This window comes from Talpa occidentalis, unplaced genomic scaffold (genome assembly GCF_014898055.3).
Source record: "Talpa occidentalis isolate TD23 unplaced genomic scaffold, MPIMG_talOcc4v2.1 talOcc4.13, whole genome shotgun sequence".
Classification (NCBI taxonomy): domain Eukaryota; kingdom Metazoa; phylum Chordata; class Mammalia; order Eulipotyphla; family Talpidae; genus Talpa; species Talpa occidentalis.
Window position 1 is genome coordinate 41665467 of NW_023601322.1, and position 18280 is coordinate 41683746.

The 18280-nt window shown below is 41.2% G+C and overlaps 1 protein-coding gene across 3 annotated transcripts in view; it reads right to left on the reverse strand.

The window, feature by feature from the left end:
- ENOSF1 (enolase superfamily member 1) overlaps positions 1-18119 on the reverse strand; it is a 33830-nt gene extending 15711 nt beyond the window's left edge. For 2 of the 3 annotated variants that reach the window (XR_005124648.1, XM_037508760.1), the window contains exons 1-7: positions 18018-18119; positions 9342-9450; positions 5090-5205; positions 2792-2878; positions 2405-2431; positions 577-649; positions 431-469 (exon numbers count right to left, since the gene is read on the reverse strand). Coding sequence is in view for 2 of the 3 variants with exons in the window: in XM_037508760.1 (XP_037364657.1) it covers positions 431-469; positions 577-649; positions 2405-2431; positions 2792-2878; positions 5090-5205; positions 9342-9450; positions 18018-18101 (535 nt within the window). In the remaining variant the exon portion in view is untranslated. Of the gene's footprint in view, positions 1-430; positions 470-576; positions 650-2404; positions 2432-2791; positions 2879-5089; positions 5206-9341; positions 9451-18017 lie in introns of those variants that run through there. The other variant, XM_037508761.1, reaches the window with a different exon arrangement.
- Between the last annotated feature and the right edge of the window lie 161 nt (positions 18120-18280).

Genomic DNA, 18280 nt, shown 5'->3' on the forward strand with positions numbered 1-18280 from the left:
CTGCACTTTCCAGGAACCTTCAGAATTAGAATTACTTGCAGCCAAGCCACTGCCCAGAGAGGATCCACCTATTCTTCTGACTCCACCTTTCACAGGCACCCACCCCAAGTCCAGCCTCCTGGCCACAATCCATCATGCAATTCCAAGGATGCCAAGCCTGGGGGTTCAGGATACCCTCTGGAGCTGTCCCACTGGCCAAAGGCCTTCCTTTAGCATCGCGCGGCTAACCCAAAACCAAACCTCCTTTTAGCAAAAGCTGAAGTTAACTCTGAAGTCAGAAGTCATGATTTGTGAATTGACTTTGGACAGCTTCTTCAGCTAGACTTAGCTGCCCGTTAAAGGGCTGGGGCATCTGGGAGGATGGTGTGAACCCCCCAAAAACAGGGACACTCAAAACAGCAAACATGAAGGAAATTTCTTCACAACCCACCTCTCTCTTTTTTACCAACTTGACCTTTCTTCAGTATTTCTGGAAAAAATAAAAAAACATCATCACTCTTTTAGACAGCAAAGGGTGCCACTACTTTGTTTACATGTCTGCATGTACCAGAAAGCTTCCACTCCAGTATGACTCACCATAGGCTTCCTCCTCGGTCAGGACGTCAGTGATGTACCTGAAATCTATGCAGGATAACAGCGTCTTGGGATCCTGACCACGGGAGGGGAAGGAGAAAGTCAATTCACAAATGGATTATGTTTCTAAGGATCTGCTTACACTGATACATGGGGTTTATCTCTCTGGGAATGAACTCTTGTGATTTGGGTAAAGTTGATCTTTTAGAGGGTCATGACCATCTCTCAATGATGTCTCAGGCCTTCGTGGTCCTTCCTTTCCCCTCCCCTCCCTCAAAAACTAGGTTCCCCACTCCAACCAACACACAGGGACCTGACAGAAGGCAAGCACTCAGCACAAGTTAAATGGATAGAGGAGCTGGGTGTTGCTCTGCACAGCACCGCGCCACACTTCAGGGCGCAAGAGCAGTTCAGCTGGAAAGGAAAGAAGGCCAGTCTCAGAGCCACCCAGGCCAACCCTGTTTCCCCCACCACTGGCAGCACAATTTTGGCTATTTCCTCTCTTGTCAAGCAGGGATAATTCACTTTGCCAACAGAAACAAAGTGGACTAGACTTGAGCAGATACAGCACCCCCTACAGGGGCCATCACGGCTTGTATTCTCCCCATCTCTTCCTGTCCACACTCAGTGCTTTCACCACACTGGGAGATCCATGTTCCTGGATGGGTCTCCAGACCAGAACTCTTCCCACCCCAACCTCACAGTCAGTTGGGAAGCAACTGGCAGCTCGATTCCCTCCCAGATTTTAATGAGACCAAAACCACTCCACTACCATCATTGAACATGTAAAAGTGCTTCCAAAGAAGAGTTCTACTTTTAAGAGTACTGGCATTAAAACAGGGAAGTGAAAAGTCCATGGGTGGGATTTCAGGCACCTTCCCAGGGGTGCTCAAATCATTCCATTTTGGGGGCTGCTCCCTGCACCCCTCTAAAAAGCTAACCTGGAACCGGAAGATGGTTTAAGAGGTCCATGTTCTTCCCTTTCAGATGCCACCTACAACCATGTCAGACAGATGGTGTAACAGCCTCTGGTCTTTACTTTCTTTCAGAGAAGGGACTGTTTCTACCCCGCCAATAGCCTTTAAGGACAGGATGTCTGTTTTTCCTTAATTTTGATGCCTAACAACAACAACAACAACAATAACAACAACAACGCTTTTCTTCATTGATCACCAGATTTTTCCAACCACCCTGCTCAGAGAGGTTAAGTGACACGCCCAAGGTCATTTAGCCTGAAAGTGGAGAAGCCTGGATCAGAGCAAGGTCACCTGGGCCTGACACTTGCCCCTTACTTGCCTAGAGTTTTTTTCCCCTTTAGCAGCCAGCTCATTTCTGCTATAAACAGGCCAGGGAGAAATGAAATAACGAAGTAAAAATTCAGTTTGTTCCTTCCTTTCTGAAATCCTATAGAGGAGACCACAACAGTCCAATCTGTCACTTGCTTTTGCTTTTGGGGTTAAAATGACCAGATGATACTAACACCCTGCTCTCCAGAGTTTGTGAAACTCTTTTCTCACTGGTCTTTTAACTAGTTCTATGGGTTTCCTGAAGTGACAATTGCCCCCTTTTCACTGTCAGGAAGCAAAGGCTCAGAGGATTTGGATCAGGCGTGCAAGCTCCACAGTGGCGGAGGCGAGACCTCTACAAGAGCCTGCATGAGCACAGCTGTTACTTCCAGTGTCAGTGTTACACTGTATTGGTTTTAGGCTTTGTCATCCCAATAGTGATCCATGGATAATCTTGAACATATTTACTGATTATCAAAAAGTAAGTAATCCATGAAATCAAGTTCATTTAGATAAACAACTATAATATTAAAGAATTCACTTACCATGTCAACAAGCAGCTTCCACAGAGGCTTGAAGAAAAAAAAAAGTAAAACATATGTGTAAAGTACACATTCCTGAAGGTAAATGCAGGCGCGACTAACACCCCCATCAGACACCTGCCTGCCCGCACACCTGTCCCTAATCTCCCTTTGCTCCCCACCTTTTTTCCCAGTCTTTTTTTTTTTAATGCTATTGACACTACAATTTCCTAACTATTACCAACATCTGTTAGGGGACACAAAAATCAAACAATTCTCTGTAATTCTCTTGGGAAGCCTGCTTTGTATTTGTCTTTGATCATTCAAAGACTGCTTTCCTAAGAGGAAGTGTTCAGTCCTCAGCCACACGTCATGCTGATCCATAAGCCCCGGTGCCCTCAGATGAGTTACCTTTCCCTCCTGCTTGGCCCACAGGTCCCACACTGCATTGAGAACAGCCGCTGTGGCCAGATGCACAACACCTTTCTCGGGACCGATCTGGTTAGGAAGCAAAACCAACAGAACTCAGAAAAGAAAAAGATGTATGGCGCGCAGACCTCTCCTGCCGCCCGCTGCTCCCCTCAGCAGCGTACTTCGGTCCTTCTGCCTGCTCTGCTCCCCGCTCTGGCTCTGGTGAATTCTCTAGCCCTCCCGTGCTTCTGACTGTACCCAGTGCATGTATAAACAAAACAAACAAACAAACAAACAAACAAATAAAAATATGCCTCTATAAAAAAAATGAAAAGAAAAGAAAAAGATGTCTAGGCCTTTTAGCCAGGAACACATTTCAAGAATTAAAAGGTAACAATGGAAACTTGAGCTGTTTTATTTTTTTTGATTGTTCCTAATCTACAGAAGAGTTGCAGGAATAGTATCCCAAAACTCCTATATATTCTGCCCCTATAAATGTATATGGGTATGTATATCTACATATATACAGATACAAATATAATTTATGATATAAATAAAATTCATTTTACTGAACCATTGAAAGAAAGTTGCAGGTATCTTGTCACTTTAGCCCTAAATGGTATAGAATGTAGTTCCTAAACACAAGGACATTCTCTTATATAACCATAGCATAATACTTAATAGTCAGGGATGTAACATTAATATTATCTAAAAGATAGTTCATAATCACATCTCACCAATTGTTCAAATAATGTACTTTATTTTATTCACGTTATATTTAGTTTTTATGTCTCTTTAGTCTCTTTTTTACCTCAGTTTTTCTACTTTTTCTTAAAATGCTTTCTTAAAATGCTAAGAAAGCATTTCAAGAAAGTACAGGTGAGGTTATTGTAGTGTCTCTCAATTTAGGCTGCCCTGAAGTTGCTTCATGAATAGATTCAAGTTATATCTTTTTGGCACAAATACTACATAAGCAATGATGTCATTAAAAATTTACAGTTATTAATTTCTTTAAAATTATAATTATTATCTTTTAGCATTTGGGTAAATTGGTGTCCATTATGCTTCTCCACTGTGAACTCACCATTTTCCATTTCAAACTAAGGAAATTAATATTGTCCAAAAATTTCAGTAATCATCGATGATTCTTGCCTCAATCAACTATAGCTATGATGGTTGAGATATGATTTTCTAATGTTTCATTCCTCTATATTAGTTTATATTCTATTGTAATGAAATAAAATCTGAGGCAATGTGGACAGGGCATTCCCTTGTGCCTTTCTCTTGCATGGACAGGAGACTGAGACAGAGCTGGTATAAGGAAGCAAGGGCAAGTCCAGGTTATTGAACTGCTCTTACTGTGTTAGAAACCTTTCTCTAGAACCTCACTTCTTCACACCTTGAACATAGAATTCAAAAGCAGACTTACATACATAAAAGGTACTCTAGTCTCCATTTTCTTTCTTTCTTTTTTTTTTTTTAAAGATTTATTTATTCATGCATTCAAGAACCGGGGTACAGGCCAGATATATGGGAGGGTGAGAGGATTCACCAGAGACAGCAGGGAGCAGAACAGGCAGACTGACTGAAATACACTGCTGAGGGGAGCAGCGGGTGAGACAGGAGAGGTCTGCTAGGATTCTCAATGTCTGGCCAGGATCGAACCTGTGCTGTAGAGGCTGCAGACAGCTGCACAGTGCTGTGCTCAACCATCTGCGCCACCAGGTAAGGCCCTATTTTCTTAACCTTTATTCTTCTCTTATGTTTCTGTCATTAATCTCCTCCCAGGACTCCAATACTACTCACTTTATCTCTCCCCACAAAAGGTTACCTATTTACACTTTATATCTAGAAAGTCTAGGCCACTTTCTCCAATTCAGAGGGTGGAGATGAGACCCATAAGCCCAGAGCCAGCTCTCAGGATTCAAAGACATCCAGGTTGATTTGATTTGATTTTGGGAAGAGCACAAGAGACTATGGTGATGTTGCAAGGGTGAACTGGTGGTGGAAATTCTATGGGGACTACACCTGAGAAAAGAAAGCAAACATTGTAGGAATAAAAACTAATTAATTTTTTAAAAAGAAAAAAAAAATACATCCAGGTTGAAGTCTTAAAGAAAGAAACTGATGGCCTCAAATCCATGACTGTCTAGATGATTCAAATCCAGGTCTAGCTCAATAAATTGCTTTACCTTAACATTGTAAACCTGTCTCTATTTTCACATTTGTTGCAATCCAAGGACATCTCAGACCTTAAAAACATTATTTATAGAAGCATTTTACAATATAGTCCCTTACCCATCTGAGTTGCCCATCACTTGTGAGCTGCCTGTAGAAGCCTCTGAAGTTGGCGACAATGTCGCTGAGGTCCTTGTTGAGCACGTGGTGGGCAAGAGCATTCACAGCACAGACAACTATTAAACAAGGATTTGGTCTTATGTTTTGGGATGAAGTCAACAAATTAAGACAAGAAAACACCACAAACAAATGTAGGCATTTCATGAAAAAAAAAAAAATAAACTGTGTTATATTTTTAAAATTGCCCAATTATGTCTCTTGTGGTTGTTATAACTAATATCACACAAGTACAACTGTTGTTAATCCATATACTGAGCTTAATTTTTGAGTAGATGTAATAAATTTTGATTAGCTCCAAGGTGAAAAGAACGTTGATGTGAAAATTTAAATCATGTTTCCAAATTAATTTCCTTTTTACTTTGAACAGTGTTTGGACCGTCAGATTCAAAACCAAAACTTGCTAGTTTGTCATTCCTAAGGAAGAAGAGTCTGACTTACAGGATTAAAAAATGAAAAAGAGGGCCTCCCCGGTGGCGCAGCGGTTGAACACTGGGTTGCGAAGCTGCCCGCAGCCTCTGCGGCGCCGGTTCGATCCCTGCCTGCTCCCCGGCCACTGGAGGAGAGTCCCACAAGGCGCGCAGACCTCTCCTGCCGCCCGCTGCTCCCCTCAGCAGTGGGCTTCGGTCCTTCTGCCTGCTCTGCTCCCCGCTCTGGCTCTGGTGAATTCTCTCACCCTCCCACTCTTCTGACTGTACCCAATGCTTGCATAAATAAATAAATAAATAAATAAATCTTAAAAAAAAAAAAAAAAACCTAAAAAAAATGAAAAAGAAATTCATTTTCATTATTGTCAAGTGTACATCATATCTTGACTTCACAACATAACACACTACCAAAGATGAAATGAAATGAATTTGCAATTAGCAAATACTGATAAGTAAAATGTTAAAGTACATGAAAACATTTTTATAAACATTTAATTTATCATTGATTTACTTATGATATTATACTTTTCATATGTAATTTCAAGATTAAGCTAAATTTAGGCTAGCATTACCATCAATAATTTACTTTGGGTGTTTTACTTAAAAAGAATATTGTGTTCTTCCAATAGTTTATTGTTTAATTATGAATATAGTCTAGAGTTTAATTATAAAGAATAATTAAATTAGCAAATTATATGGGAAAGACCTTCTAGGTCTTCTAGGAGATCTTCATTCTATTCAACTCTTATGTTTCTGGTCAAACTAATCAAGCTATCATCTTAGGCCAAAAGCAATTAAATTATTATACAGAATTTTGATGACCCTGTTTGTTTAGTGTTGCCATTGTCTCAATATTAAATTTCTCAGGTCATTTCATAGGATAGTCATAGAGATGCAGTTTTACCACAATCAGATCTAGGCAAATACATTTGAAAGCAGTGAAACAAATCCAAGGGCATACCATCCTGAACCACACTTGATCTCATCAAAAGTATTAAAACAAGCTATGAGGACATGCCTGGCCTCTGTGGAACATCTCAGATGTCTACACATTTGCACTCATAGGGAAGATTTAGGGTTGAGCCAACCATTCTGTGTTGTCCAGAGCTTTTGTTAATGAACACTGATTCATTCCAGTTCAGGTATTCATTCCCTAGGACTGGGAGAAGACAGAATCTTTCTTACTCCTGGATGGTGGGTGCTCTTGGATTAAAGACAGCTGCAGTGTAAGAAAGGTTCATCATGGTCTACTCAAATCTTCTGATGTGAAGGTTGCTAGAAACCACTGACTGGAGCACAGTTCTGGTTTGTACCACATGGCAAATGCATTCAACAAAAGTTAAGGATGATCTCATTTTTTACAGCTCTAAGTGAAGTATAGGTAATATTAATATATTCATCTATAGTACATGGATTTCCCTTGCTCAAAACAAGTTTACTGCAAGAAGTTAACTGAAATTTGGTGCTTTTAATAGAAATATGGGTTGTGTTGTTCTGACTCCAATATGAGAATGATCAATCTCAGGCTTGCATGTTTGATGTGATGGAGGGGAAACTTACATGGAATAAAATTGGCTCTTGAAGGCAACTTTCTGCTGACTAAATCCAAAGATTCTCTCCTGTGACTATGTGTGTCCAGAATTCAACTCTGGGACACTCCAACATGGAGGACAAGTCAGCAAAGCCCACGGATGACTGTGGGTGACTGGGCCCAAGTGCTGGTGTCAACCATTAAGGCTGCTTTCTCTTTAAAAATTCTTTTGTCATCTCTCTATTTTTGTTTCTGTTTTTTTTTTTCCCCATCATAAAAAGCGATTAGGTAAGTAACCTGATAAAGGATGCAGGAAAACAGTAAAGAGCTAATGGGATTTTTTCATCTTTAATGCAAAAGCCCTATAACACATTAAGTGAGACTGTAGTGAGTCACCTGAAATATGTAGCAAGGCTAAAGTTAAAAATGAGTTCTGTCATGCTGTGGTCTGAAAAAAAGGCGGAAGTCAACCACATCACCACAAAGTGCCATTTATTAAAACCACAAAGGGATGGAAATGGATTAACCCTACCAAAATGCACACCAGGACAGCTGAGTGGGGATGGGAGTGGAGGAGGGGAGAATGCAGAAAAGGCCTAAAACATTGAACTCAGCAACCACAGAGAAGTCTTACTGACTATGCAATGTGTCTGGGGTCCCTCCACTGTGTGCCTGAGTCAACAAGGTTCAAAGTCTTGGTTGTTAACAGAGTAGTTCCAATGGCCTGTTCCATGGAATATATTTTGTAAGTTTGTCGAATTTTACGCAACTTTTAAGGGCCGCACTGTAGGGTTGAAGTATGGAAAAAAACAGCTTCCCAAAGGCTCAATGTATACCAGAGACAATTAACATCACAGGAGAAGCTAAAGCAGCTCAAAACTTACTGTAATCAGTGGTTGCTATCTTGGGTGAAATGTCAACAGTAAATCATTGACCTAATGGGGAGAGGGAACAGGGAATCATTGACGAATCTCCCTCTACCTGGAAGATTCCTTTTTATCTTCAAGATTCAATCCCTCCCCAACCCTCCTGGACTATGAACTAACCCTGATTCTGTGTAACTTGTACCTGCTTTTAAAAAACTGTCATGCAACACTGTCATTTCTTTCACATCTGTTTCCCTAAATTTATGTATTCCTTCTCCTACTTTGTAGGACTGTCTCTTCTCTTCTCTTCTCTTCTCTCTCTCTCTCTCTCTTCTTCTCTCTCTCTCTCTCTCTCTCTTCTCTTCTCTTCTCTCTCTCTCTCTCTCTCTCTTCTCTTCTCTTCTCTTCTCTTCTCTTCTCTTCTCTTCTCTTCTCTCTCTCTCTCTCTCTCTCTCTCTCTCTCTCTCTCTCTCTCTCTCTCTCTCTCTCTCTCTCTCTCTCTCTCTCTAACATTACAAGTTATTATTGCCATGGCTGGCTCTTGAAGGCAACTGTGTACCTAATATACAGACACATCTAGACAGATCTGGAGAAGGACGGAAGACAGCTTGATCACATGGTAGCCCTGTAAAGAGGAAGAACAGTGCCTCCATGTCTTCACACACACCTTTTACCTTCCTGGCAATGGCAAATCTTTCAGTGGGGGCAGACTTTAATTCCACAACCACAACAGGGTTGATGGTGCACATATCCACAAGAGAGATCACATCACCACCAAACTTGGAGAACATGTCTCCTCCTTTCCTGGACCCTCACTCTTCAACTATCATGATTTGGCTCTAGATTTTAATGATCCATTAAAACTGATCTGGTTAAAGTCCATCTAGCTCTGAGAGGAGAATGACTTGCTCCTGCTCAGTGTACATTTTATACAATCTGGTCTTCGCAGATGATAGTTCTGAAAATGGGTAGGCCCAAAGGCCTCTGCTACCATGAAGAACAGTGAACTTGAAACCATCAGTGTGAAACATTTTGAAAAGCAAGTAGACTCACCATGCACATTCATATACCTTACTACTTGAGAGCACATCTGCCCTCCTTGGTGATCCTATGTCATGTGCCTAGTTCTCAAAGCTCAGCAGAGAAATGGATCAAGATTCAAAGAAAATCAAGGATTTTTCTGCATCCTACGGATAACTGCAAGGAGGCCAATTCTACCCCTTTTTAATTTCTCTCAATGAAAAAAATAATGAACCATAAAACAAAGTTTTAATTTATTTCAGATACTATAGAGAGAGAAAAATAAGATCAGAAATAGAATCTGAATCATAGTTAAGCATTCTGGAATCTTAAGAGAATGTGCAACTCACCAACTTCGGTGCCTTTTCCCAGAGTGAAGGTAATTCCATATCCCTTGAGTCCATCTTCTGCATCAGTCTCTAAGACGACATAGGCAGCTGAGTAGTCAGGGTCTGTGTGCTGCAGGAAAAATGTCCCCCACCCAAACAGTGAAACATGAGAAATCCAAAAAATAAATGTAAAGATGACATCATGTAAGAATAGAAAATGCAACAGCGGATGTGCAGGATGAGCTCCAACCTAAGGGAATTCTTGATGTGCTGCAAAGAAAACACAGTAGGTCTGAATAGATGAAAGTATTGTCTTCCTAAAGGATTCAAATATATTTTAACAGGTGCAACAAGGCATTTTTAATGCCAATTTGTGCAATTACATCTCTGTTGCTGTTCAGCTCAATTTTAAAACAAGGAGCGTCACCCACAACTACCTCCACCAGCTTTTTTTTTCCTTAAAGATTAAGTTATTAATTTATACAAGCACTGGGCACAGTCAGTAGCGTGGGAGGGTGAGAGAATTCACCAGAGCCAGAGTGGGGAGCAGAACAGGCAGACTGACGAAATACACTGCTGAGGGGAGCAGCGGGCACGGCAGGAGAGGTCTGCGCGCCATGTGGGACCCTTGCCCGTGGCCGGGGATCAAACCGGCACTGCAGAGGCTGCGGGCAGCTTTGCAGCCCAATGCTCAACCGCTGTGCCACCAGGGAGGTCCCAGCTTTTTTTTTTAAAGATTTATTTATTCATTTACACAAGAACCGGAGTACAGGCCAGATGTGCAGGAGGATGAGAGGATTCACCAGAGACAGAGCGAGGAACAGAACAGGCAGACTAATGAAATACACTGCTGAGGGGAGCAGCGGGCACAACAGGAGAGGTCTGCTGTGCCATGTGGGACCCTTGCCAGCCAGCCGGGATCGAACCGGCGCTGCAGAGGCTGCGGACAGCTTCATAGAGTGGTGCTCAACAGCCTGCGCCACCAGGGGAGGCCCTCCATCAGCTTTTTGGAGAGAGTTAATTCACAATCAGCTTCCAATAGCACAAACCGGGACCACCCTGGTGGCGCAAGGGATTAAGATGCAGCACTATGAAGGAATCCACAGCCACTGCAGCGTGAATTCAATCCCCAGCTAGGGAGCTGACCCACAGCTGACCCACAGACCTCTCCTGACTTGCCCACTGCTCCCCTCAGCAGTGTATTTCAGTCAGTCTGCCTGTTCTGCTCCCCATTCTGTTTCTGGTGAATCCTCTCACCACCCCATACCTCTGGCTTGTACCCCAATTCTTGCATGCATAGATAAATAAATCTTTTAAAAAATAAATAGCACAAATCAAGGATTCAGAAGGCTTTCACATAAAATTAGACTTATCCTCATTGTAATATTTGGTAGTAGGGGCTCTAATAGCAATAGTTCACAGGAGATCACTAAGGGAAAATGAGGAATCAAACTTTGAAACAATTGAACTCATGGTTTGTTTTGTTCTTTTCATTTAACTTTCTACTATCAAACAATATTTTTAATAAGTACTTACTGACCGACTTATGAAATGTAACACTACTCATCAATACAGGGAATATAGAAGTAAAAAATCAAGTATGTCTCTAGAAATTGCTCAGATAGAAGGGAGTAAAAGGACTACATCAAATTAAAGAGCTTCTGCACAGCAAAAGAGACAGTAACAAAAACAAAGAGAAACCCCACCGACTGGGAGAACATTTCTGCACACAACACTAACAACAAAGTACTGATCACAAAAATCTACAAAGAGCTGATGAGACTCAACAAAAACAAAGAAAATAATCCAGTCAAAAAATGGGCAGAAGAGCTAAAAAGAAACTTCTCTGAAGAGGAAATGCAAATGGCCAACAGGCATATGAAAAAATGTTCAACATCACTTGTCATCAGGGAAATGCAAATCAAAACTACAATGAGATACCATCTTTCACCAGTGAGAATGGCACATATTGAAAAAACTAGCAACAACAAATATTGGTGAGGTTGTGGAGAAAAGGGAACTCTCCTGCACTGTTGGTGGGAGTGCAAACGGGTCCAACCACTGTGGAGAGCTGTGTGGAGATTTCTTGACCTACTAGAGCTTCCATATGATCCAGCAATTCCACTCCTAGGTATCTACCCAAAGGACACAGAAACATCAATTCCAAAGTGCACCTGCACCCCTATGTTTATAGCAGCACTAGTTACAATAGCTAAGCTTTGGAAACAACCCAAATAGATGACTGGATCAAAAAGATGTGGTACATATACACCATGGAATATTACTCAGCATTCAAAAAAGATAAACACATGCAATTTGCAGCAACATGGATGGAGGTGGAAGGGATCATGCTCAGCAAAATAAGCCAGAAAGAAAAAGAAAAATACCAGATGGTCTCACTCATAGCAGGAATCTAGAAAACTTAAATAAGGGACCAGGAAAAAGAATAACTATAAGAAAGAAAATATCAGAATCAACAAACAACTATGAACCAGAGACACTCTATGGGGAGCGGGGGGCGGGGAAAGGAGGGATTGGGGTCAAAATAAGGGGGTTGTAATTGTATGGGGAATATAAAAATAAAATTAAAAAAAAAAAAGCTAACACTCAAAAGCTAATTAACAATCACCCATACCGCAAAAGGTCATGGCTAACATGTGGTGGGTTAAAAGTAACACAAAATTTCAAGGTATTTTGAGCAAAGAGGAAATAGGGGACTAAGACCTTTTAGATAGACGAAGTAGTAGAAGAAAGTACACAGGCCAGAGAGACCATGAAATCCAGGGGCCTTCTGTGGCAGGAAGTCAAAGATCCATGAAGAATCTGGTTTGCAAGTGAACAAAGGCAAGACTGGATGGGTACCATGTGGGCAGATAGGAATACTCCCCCCAAAAGTCAACTAGAAGATCTGAATACATGAATAAGGAATGTAAGATGCTACTACTGACCACTTTTGCTTCTGACAACTTATAACTGTTATTGTTATATAATACTTACTGATTGGGCACACTTCAAAGAGCTACATAACTTCATTTAATCCTTACAAAAACATTATCAATTAGGTGCTATCTCTCTATCTTGCAGATGAGGAAGCTGAGTTGAAAGAGGCAAAATTTAAACCCCTATGTTAAATAGAAATCAAAAACAGTCCAAAAGATCAATGAAACCAAAATCTGGTTCTTTGAAAAAAATCACACAAACCTCTAACTAGACTCACTAAGAAAAAAATTCTATTAATAAATAAAAATTCTATTAATAAATAGAATCAGAAGTGAAAGAGGGGCCTCCCCGGTGGCGCAGCAGTTGAGCACTGGGTTGCGAAGCTGCCCGCAGTCTCTGTGGCGCCGGTTCGATCCCCGGCTGCTCCTCAGCCACCAGAGGAGGATCTCACATGGCGCGCAGACCTCTCCTGCTGCCTGCTGCTCCCCTCAGCAGTGTGCTTCAGTCCTTCTGCCTGCTCTGCTCCCTGCTCTGGCTCTGGTGAATTCTCTCACCCTCCCGCGCTTCTGACTGTACCCAGTGCTTGTATAAATAAATAAATAAATCTTAAAAAAAAAAAAAACTCCCAGACATTTAAAAAAAAAAAAAAGTGAAAGAGAAGAAATTAAACAGACATTTCAGAAATACGGAAGTGATTACTACAAACACTGACATGCCAACAAACTGAATAATCTACATGAAATGGAGAAATTATTAGCAATTTACAACCCTCCAAGACTGAACCAGGAAGAAACAGAAAAGTCACAATCAAGGATATTGAAACAGCAATCAAAAGTCTCCCAAACAATAAAAGTCCAGGCCCATATGGTTTCACTAGTGAGTTCCACCAAACCATCAGAGGTGATCTAATACCAATCACACTGAAACTCTTCCAAAGAGCGGAAAGATAGAAAGCTTCCAAACACATTTTATGGGCCAACATCACTCTGATACCAAAACCTGACAAAGACATTACAAAAAAGAGAGTTATAGACCAATTTCTCTGGTGAGCCATATGTGCAAAACTCAACAAAATTTTAGCAAACCAAATCCAACAATACACCAAAAGGATTATACATCATGACCAAGTGGGATTTATTCCAGACACAGAGGGCTGGTTCAAAATCTACAAGTCAATCAACGCAATTCAACACATCAAACAAAGGGAAGATAAAAATCATATGATTATATTAATAGATGCCAAGAATGCATTTGATAAGATTCAACATCCATTTATGATAAATACACTAAATAAAACTGGGAGTAGATGGAACATCCCTTAACATAATGAAGGTCATATACAATAAACCCACAGCCAACATCATACTAAATGGTGAAAAACTGAAAGTTTTTCCTCTAAGGTCTGGTATGGACAAGGATGTCTACTGTCACTACTACTATTCAACACAGTATAGGACATTCTAGCTAGAGCAATCAGGGAAGAGAAAGATATAAAAAGAATACAAACTGAGAATGATGAAGTAAAATTTTCATTATTTTCAGATGACACAATAATATATGTGGAAAACCCTAAAGACCCTACTAAAAAACTAACTGAAATAATTCAGTAAAGTGGCAGGGTACAAAATCTCTCTGCAAAAATCAGTTGCATTTCTATAGGCAAACAGTGAGTCTGAAAAGAAAGAAATCCAGAATACCATCCCATTCACACTTGCAACAAAAATAATTAAATATCTAAGAGTAAACTTAACAACGGAGGTAAAACACCTATAGAATGAAAACTATAAGACATAATTAAAACATAAGAAAACACAATAAAATGGAAAGACAGTCCCTACTCATGGATTGGAAGAACAAACATTGTTAAATATAGAGTCAATACAATCCCTATCAAAGTTCCAATGGCATTCTTCAAAGAAAGAGAAGAAACAGAACTGAAATTCATATGGAACCAGAAAAGACCCCAAACAGCAAAAGGTATCTTGACAAAAAAAAGAAAGAGTGGCAGTATCAGATTCCTAGACTTTGAACTATATTACAAAGCTATAGTAATTAAAGTGGCATGGAATAAAAAATAGACACACATACCAATGGAACAGAACTGAGAGACTGAAATAAACCTCACATCTATGAACAGTTAATTTACAAGAAAGGAAGCAAGAGAATACACTGGAGAAAGGAGAGTCCCTTTAACAAATGGTGTTGGGAAAACTGGACAGCCACAAGCAAAAGAAAGAAACTAGATCACCATCTCACATCTGGTAATGGAAATGGTGTGAAAGTATACATTTGTAGGGCCTCCCTGGTGGCGCAGGCAGTTGAGCACAGTGATGTAAAGCTGTTCGCAGCCTCTGCAGTGCCGACTGGATCCCCGCAGGGCCCTGTCCCCAGAGCAATCCACATGGCCACAGACCTCTCCTGTCTCGCCCACTGCTCCCCTCAACAGTGTATTTCAATCATTCTGCCCGTTCTATTCCTCACTCTGTCTCTGGTGAGTCCTCTCAAATCTGGCCCGTACCCAGGTTCTTGTGTAAATAAATAAATCTTTAAAAAAAAAAAAGAATAAAAAGAAAAGTATACATTTGTAGAGGCTTGAACCTATAACCCCTGGAGCATATACAAGATATAAACCTACTTTACCTCTATATACTCAATTCTGGGGGAAAAAGATATTATAATTTCTGAAATTATTATGTGACTTTTCATCAGCATAACAAATGTTAATTTAAGATAATTTTCATCTATTAAAAGGTGCAAAAGAAACCTGTGTTAATAGGCAGCCCTATATTAATAGTAGCATTCATTATTCATGATAGCCAAGAACATGCAATCAACCTAAATGCCTATTCATGATTGACTGAGAAAAACCACAAAAATCTCACAGAGTCTGAACAATATGGTGGTTATCAGAGAGAAAGGGGAAGTTCGGCACTAGAATTTTGGTGGTGGGTGACTGAAGTAATTATTGAGTGATCTATTCAAAAATATTGTAAATCAATAAAAGTTGACTTAAAAATAATAAACATTTCTAACTAAAAAAAAAAACCAAAAACCAACAACCAACAAAGGGGTATAAGGGATGGTGGTAGGCTAGATAGGTAGATAAATGCATGCAAACCAAAAACCTAGAACAAGGTGATTTTATAAACAAGTTCTAGCAAGACTTCAAAGAAGTAATAACATACACACACGCAAAGGTCATTTCCATTCATCAACTGAGTGAGAGACCAAAATTCCAAATACACATATTAAGGTCACTAAAGTAGAAATATTAAGCTGTCAGCCAAATGGAAAAGTGAAAAATACAAGGAAGGTAGCATTTCCTAAACGGTTATAGTCAATAAAACTAAGGGAAGCAAACAAAAACCATGACAATGAGGGTTGACAGTGAGAGGTAAGAACATTTGTATAATTTTAAAAGTGGGCCAAAACATTTTAGGAAAACAAAATGAGCTGAAAAGTTAAAGTTCTTTTAGTCATGGAATCATCACATCTAAAAGGTTGAACTCAGAATCTCTTTAGTCAACCCACTCAATGAACAGACAGTGAAATTTAGGCCCAAAGAGTTTAAGAGTGTAAAAAAGTTGAAGACACAGTCAGTTCTAGAACCCAAATCCCCTATCCTTAGTCCAGTGTGGAGAGAAATGAAATATGTCTGGGGGGCTAGAAAGGGACTTTACTCCAAGTAAGGGGACTGAACTCTGAGCTCTGGGGCTCTTTGAAACTTTGGGAGCATCTAAGTAAGCAAACTAGTCCTAAATACACCCCAGGCTCTACTTTTCTTATAAGGTCTGTAAAAATTCATAACTGGAATCCTTTGCATAACAGATTTTGGGGACACTCTTAGGGTTCCTTCATGAAAATACCCTACTTGTGATCAGGAAGGCTCACTAAGTGGAAATGCAGCTGAAATGCTGAGCGCAGGAGCAGTGAGGGCAGGGAAGCAACATCAGGAGTTATCTGTAAAGGAAGAATTGCAAAGTTGCACATTCTGTCAAGAAGGCACTTGAAAATCAGCACACAACATTCACCTATCTCTGGAAGATAAACACTTAAGTATTTATGAGCTTGCAATAAGGGTGTCAGATAATACCTCCTGAACTAGGGGTCATAAAGCGCTCAGTTCCATTAAGTAAATTATTCTACAGTAAACCAGGCTACCTCAACACTTTACAAATTCCTAAGTACAGGGAAGTTAGCTCAGCTCTTCTGCTTCAGTTTCCTCATATGTGAAGAGTGATTAGAGCAAACACTTATAGAAGGCCTTCTCTGTCAGCTTCTTTACGGACAGTTCATTGACATATATGAAGTAGATACTATTATACCCATTTTACAGATGAGAAAATGTAGGCCTTCTCTGTCAGCGTCTTTACAACAGTTCATTGACATGTATGAAGTGGATACTATTATACCCATTTTACAGATGAGAAAATGTAGGCTTGAAGAGATTGTGTGACTTCCCCACAGCTCCAGCATCTCACAGCTCACAGTGGCAAAGACCCTTGCACTAGGTTAGGTGCTTGGATTTTAATAAGCCAGTAAAATTTCAAACATTTATTTGGAGATGCACAAAGGATTGCCAACAGGTTGTTAAGTCATTTACTCTAAGAAAGGATACATAAGCATTTTAAAAAGCAGAAAATAAATTAATCTCTGGATCAAGGGCATTCTTTTAAAAGCAATTTTGTTTAGACACCCTATTTTTTTTTTTTTTTTTTTGACGAGGCCTATGTTATAAAATCCTTCAGGTATACAGACAGGATAGGTAATGTAATGATACCAGTGTGCCCTCTGTCCAGTTTAAGAAGCAAAACATTACCGTAGGAATTAGAGTCCTCTGGTCCTAATTCTCCCCTCCCTACAACTAATCAGAATCCTAACATGGATGTTTCTCACTTCCCAGCATGCTTCACACATCCATTACATACTCATGTGACTTTGTCTTTCCTAATGTGGCCATCTCCTCGGTGGATGGAGAGGGGCAGTGAGGATCCAGGAGCTGTCAGGCCTGGAGGAAACCCGGCCAGGACTCATATTTGGGAGCCACTGCATTAAGTAGTGGGTGTGTGTGTTTTGCGGGGGGGAGGTGGGGTAGGGGGATGGGTGTGGGGGGCCTCTAACACTCAAGCAAAAGCGACCTTCAGTATTAAGACAGGAGTTAGTCAGTGCTCTATATTTACTGCATCTTCAAAAACTGATATTTGCACAACTCTTTACAGTGACAAATTCTTTTAAACCACGTTTACAGTAAGTTCACGACAAATCCCTCCCACACAACCCAGCTTGTTCATCTGGTTTCCCAGTCGGGCTGTGACAGGTGTCACATTTCAAAGACGGGGCCAAGAGGCCGAGAGAAGTCAGAATCTTCTCCAGGTTACGCAGCAAGTTGTGGCAGAGTCAGAATCCCCACCCCAAAAGTCCAGCACAAATTCCCTGGTCTCCACCCCTTGAACTCCACATAGTTCTCCGTACAGAAGCAGCCAGCGATATGTACTGGGAACCCAACAAAATCAATGTGTGCAGTCTGCCATTTCAAGAAAAGTAAGAATTGTAGCTGTAAAAGTAGGATCTATTAAAGGCCAACAAAGCGGGGGGGAACCCCCATAAAACCAGAATCCCAGGGAGGGTGGTGAGTTCTGGATACTTCTACCCCTTCCCACTTCCCCTTCACAAAACAAGGGTTCGGGAGCCGGGTCCTCCCGGGACTCAACGTCCCGGCGCCCCAGCGGGCGCACCCCGAGGCCGGGCAGCGCTTACCATGGCGTCCGAGCCGTGCGCCCCGAGCGACGTGGGGAAGCGCACGTCCCGCACCCAGAGCCGGGAGATTCTGCCGCGCACCATGTCTCGCGCCCTCGGAGCCGCCGGCGCCGCCACCTCAGGCCGCGACCCCGTGGGTGAGTGAGTGGGTGGGTGGGGGCGCCGGGGCGGGCGGCGCGGGGCGCCGGGGCGCTGATTGGCCGCACGGCTCGAGGGCGGGGCTGAGCGGGGAACTCCTCGGGACCGGACCCCGAGGGGCTCCC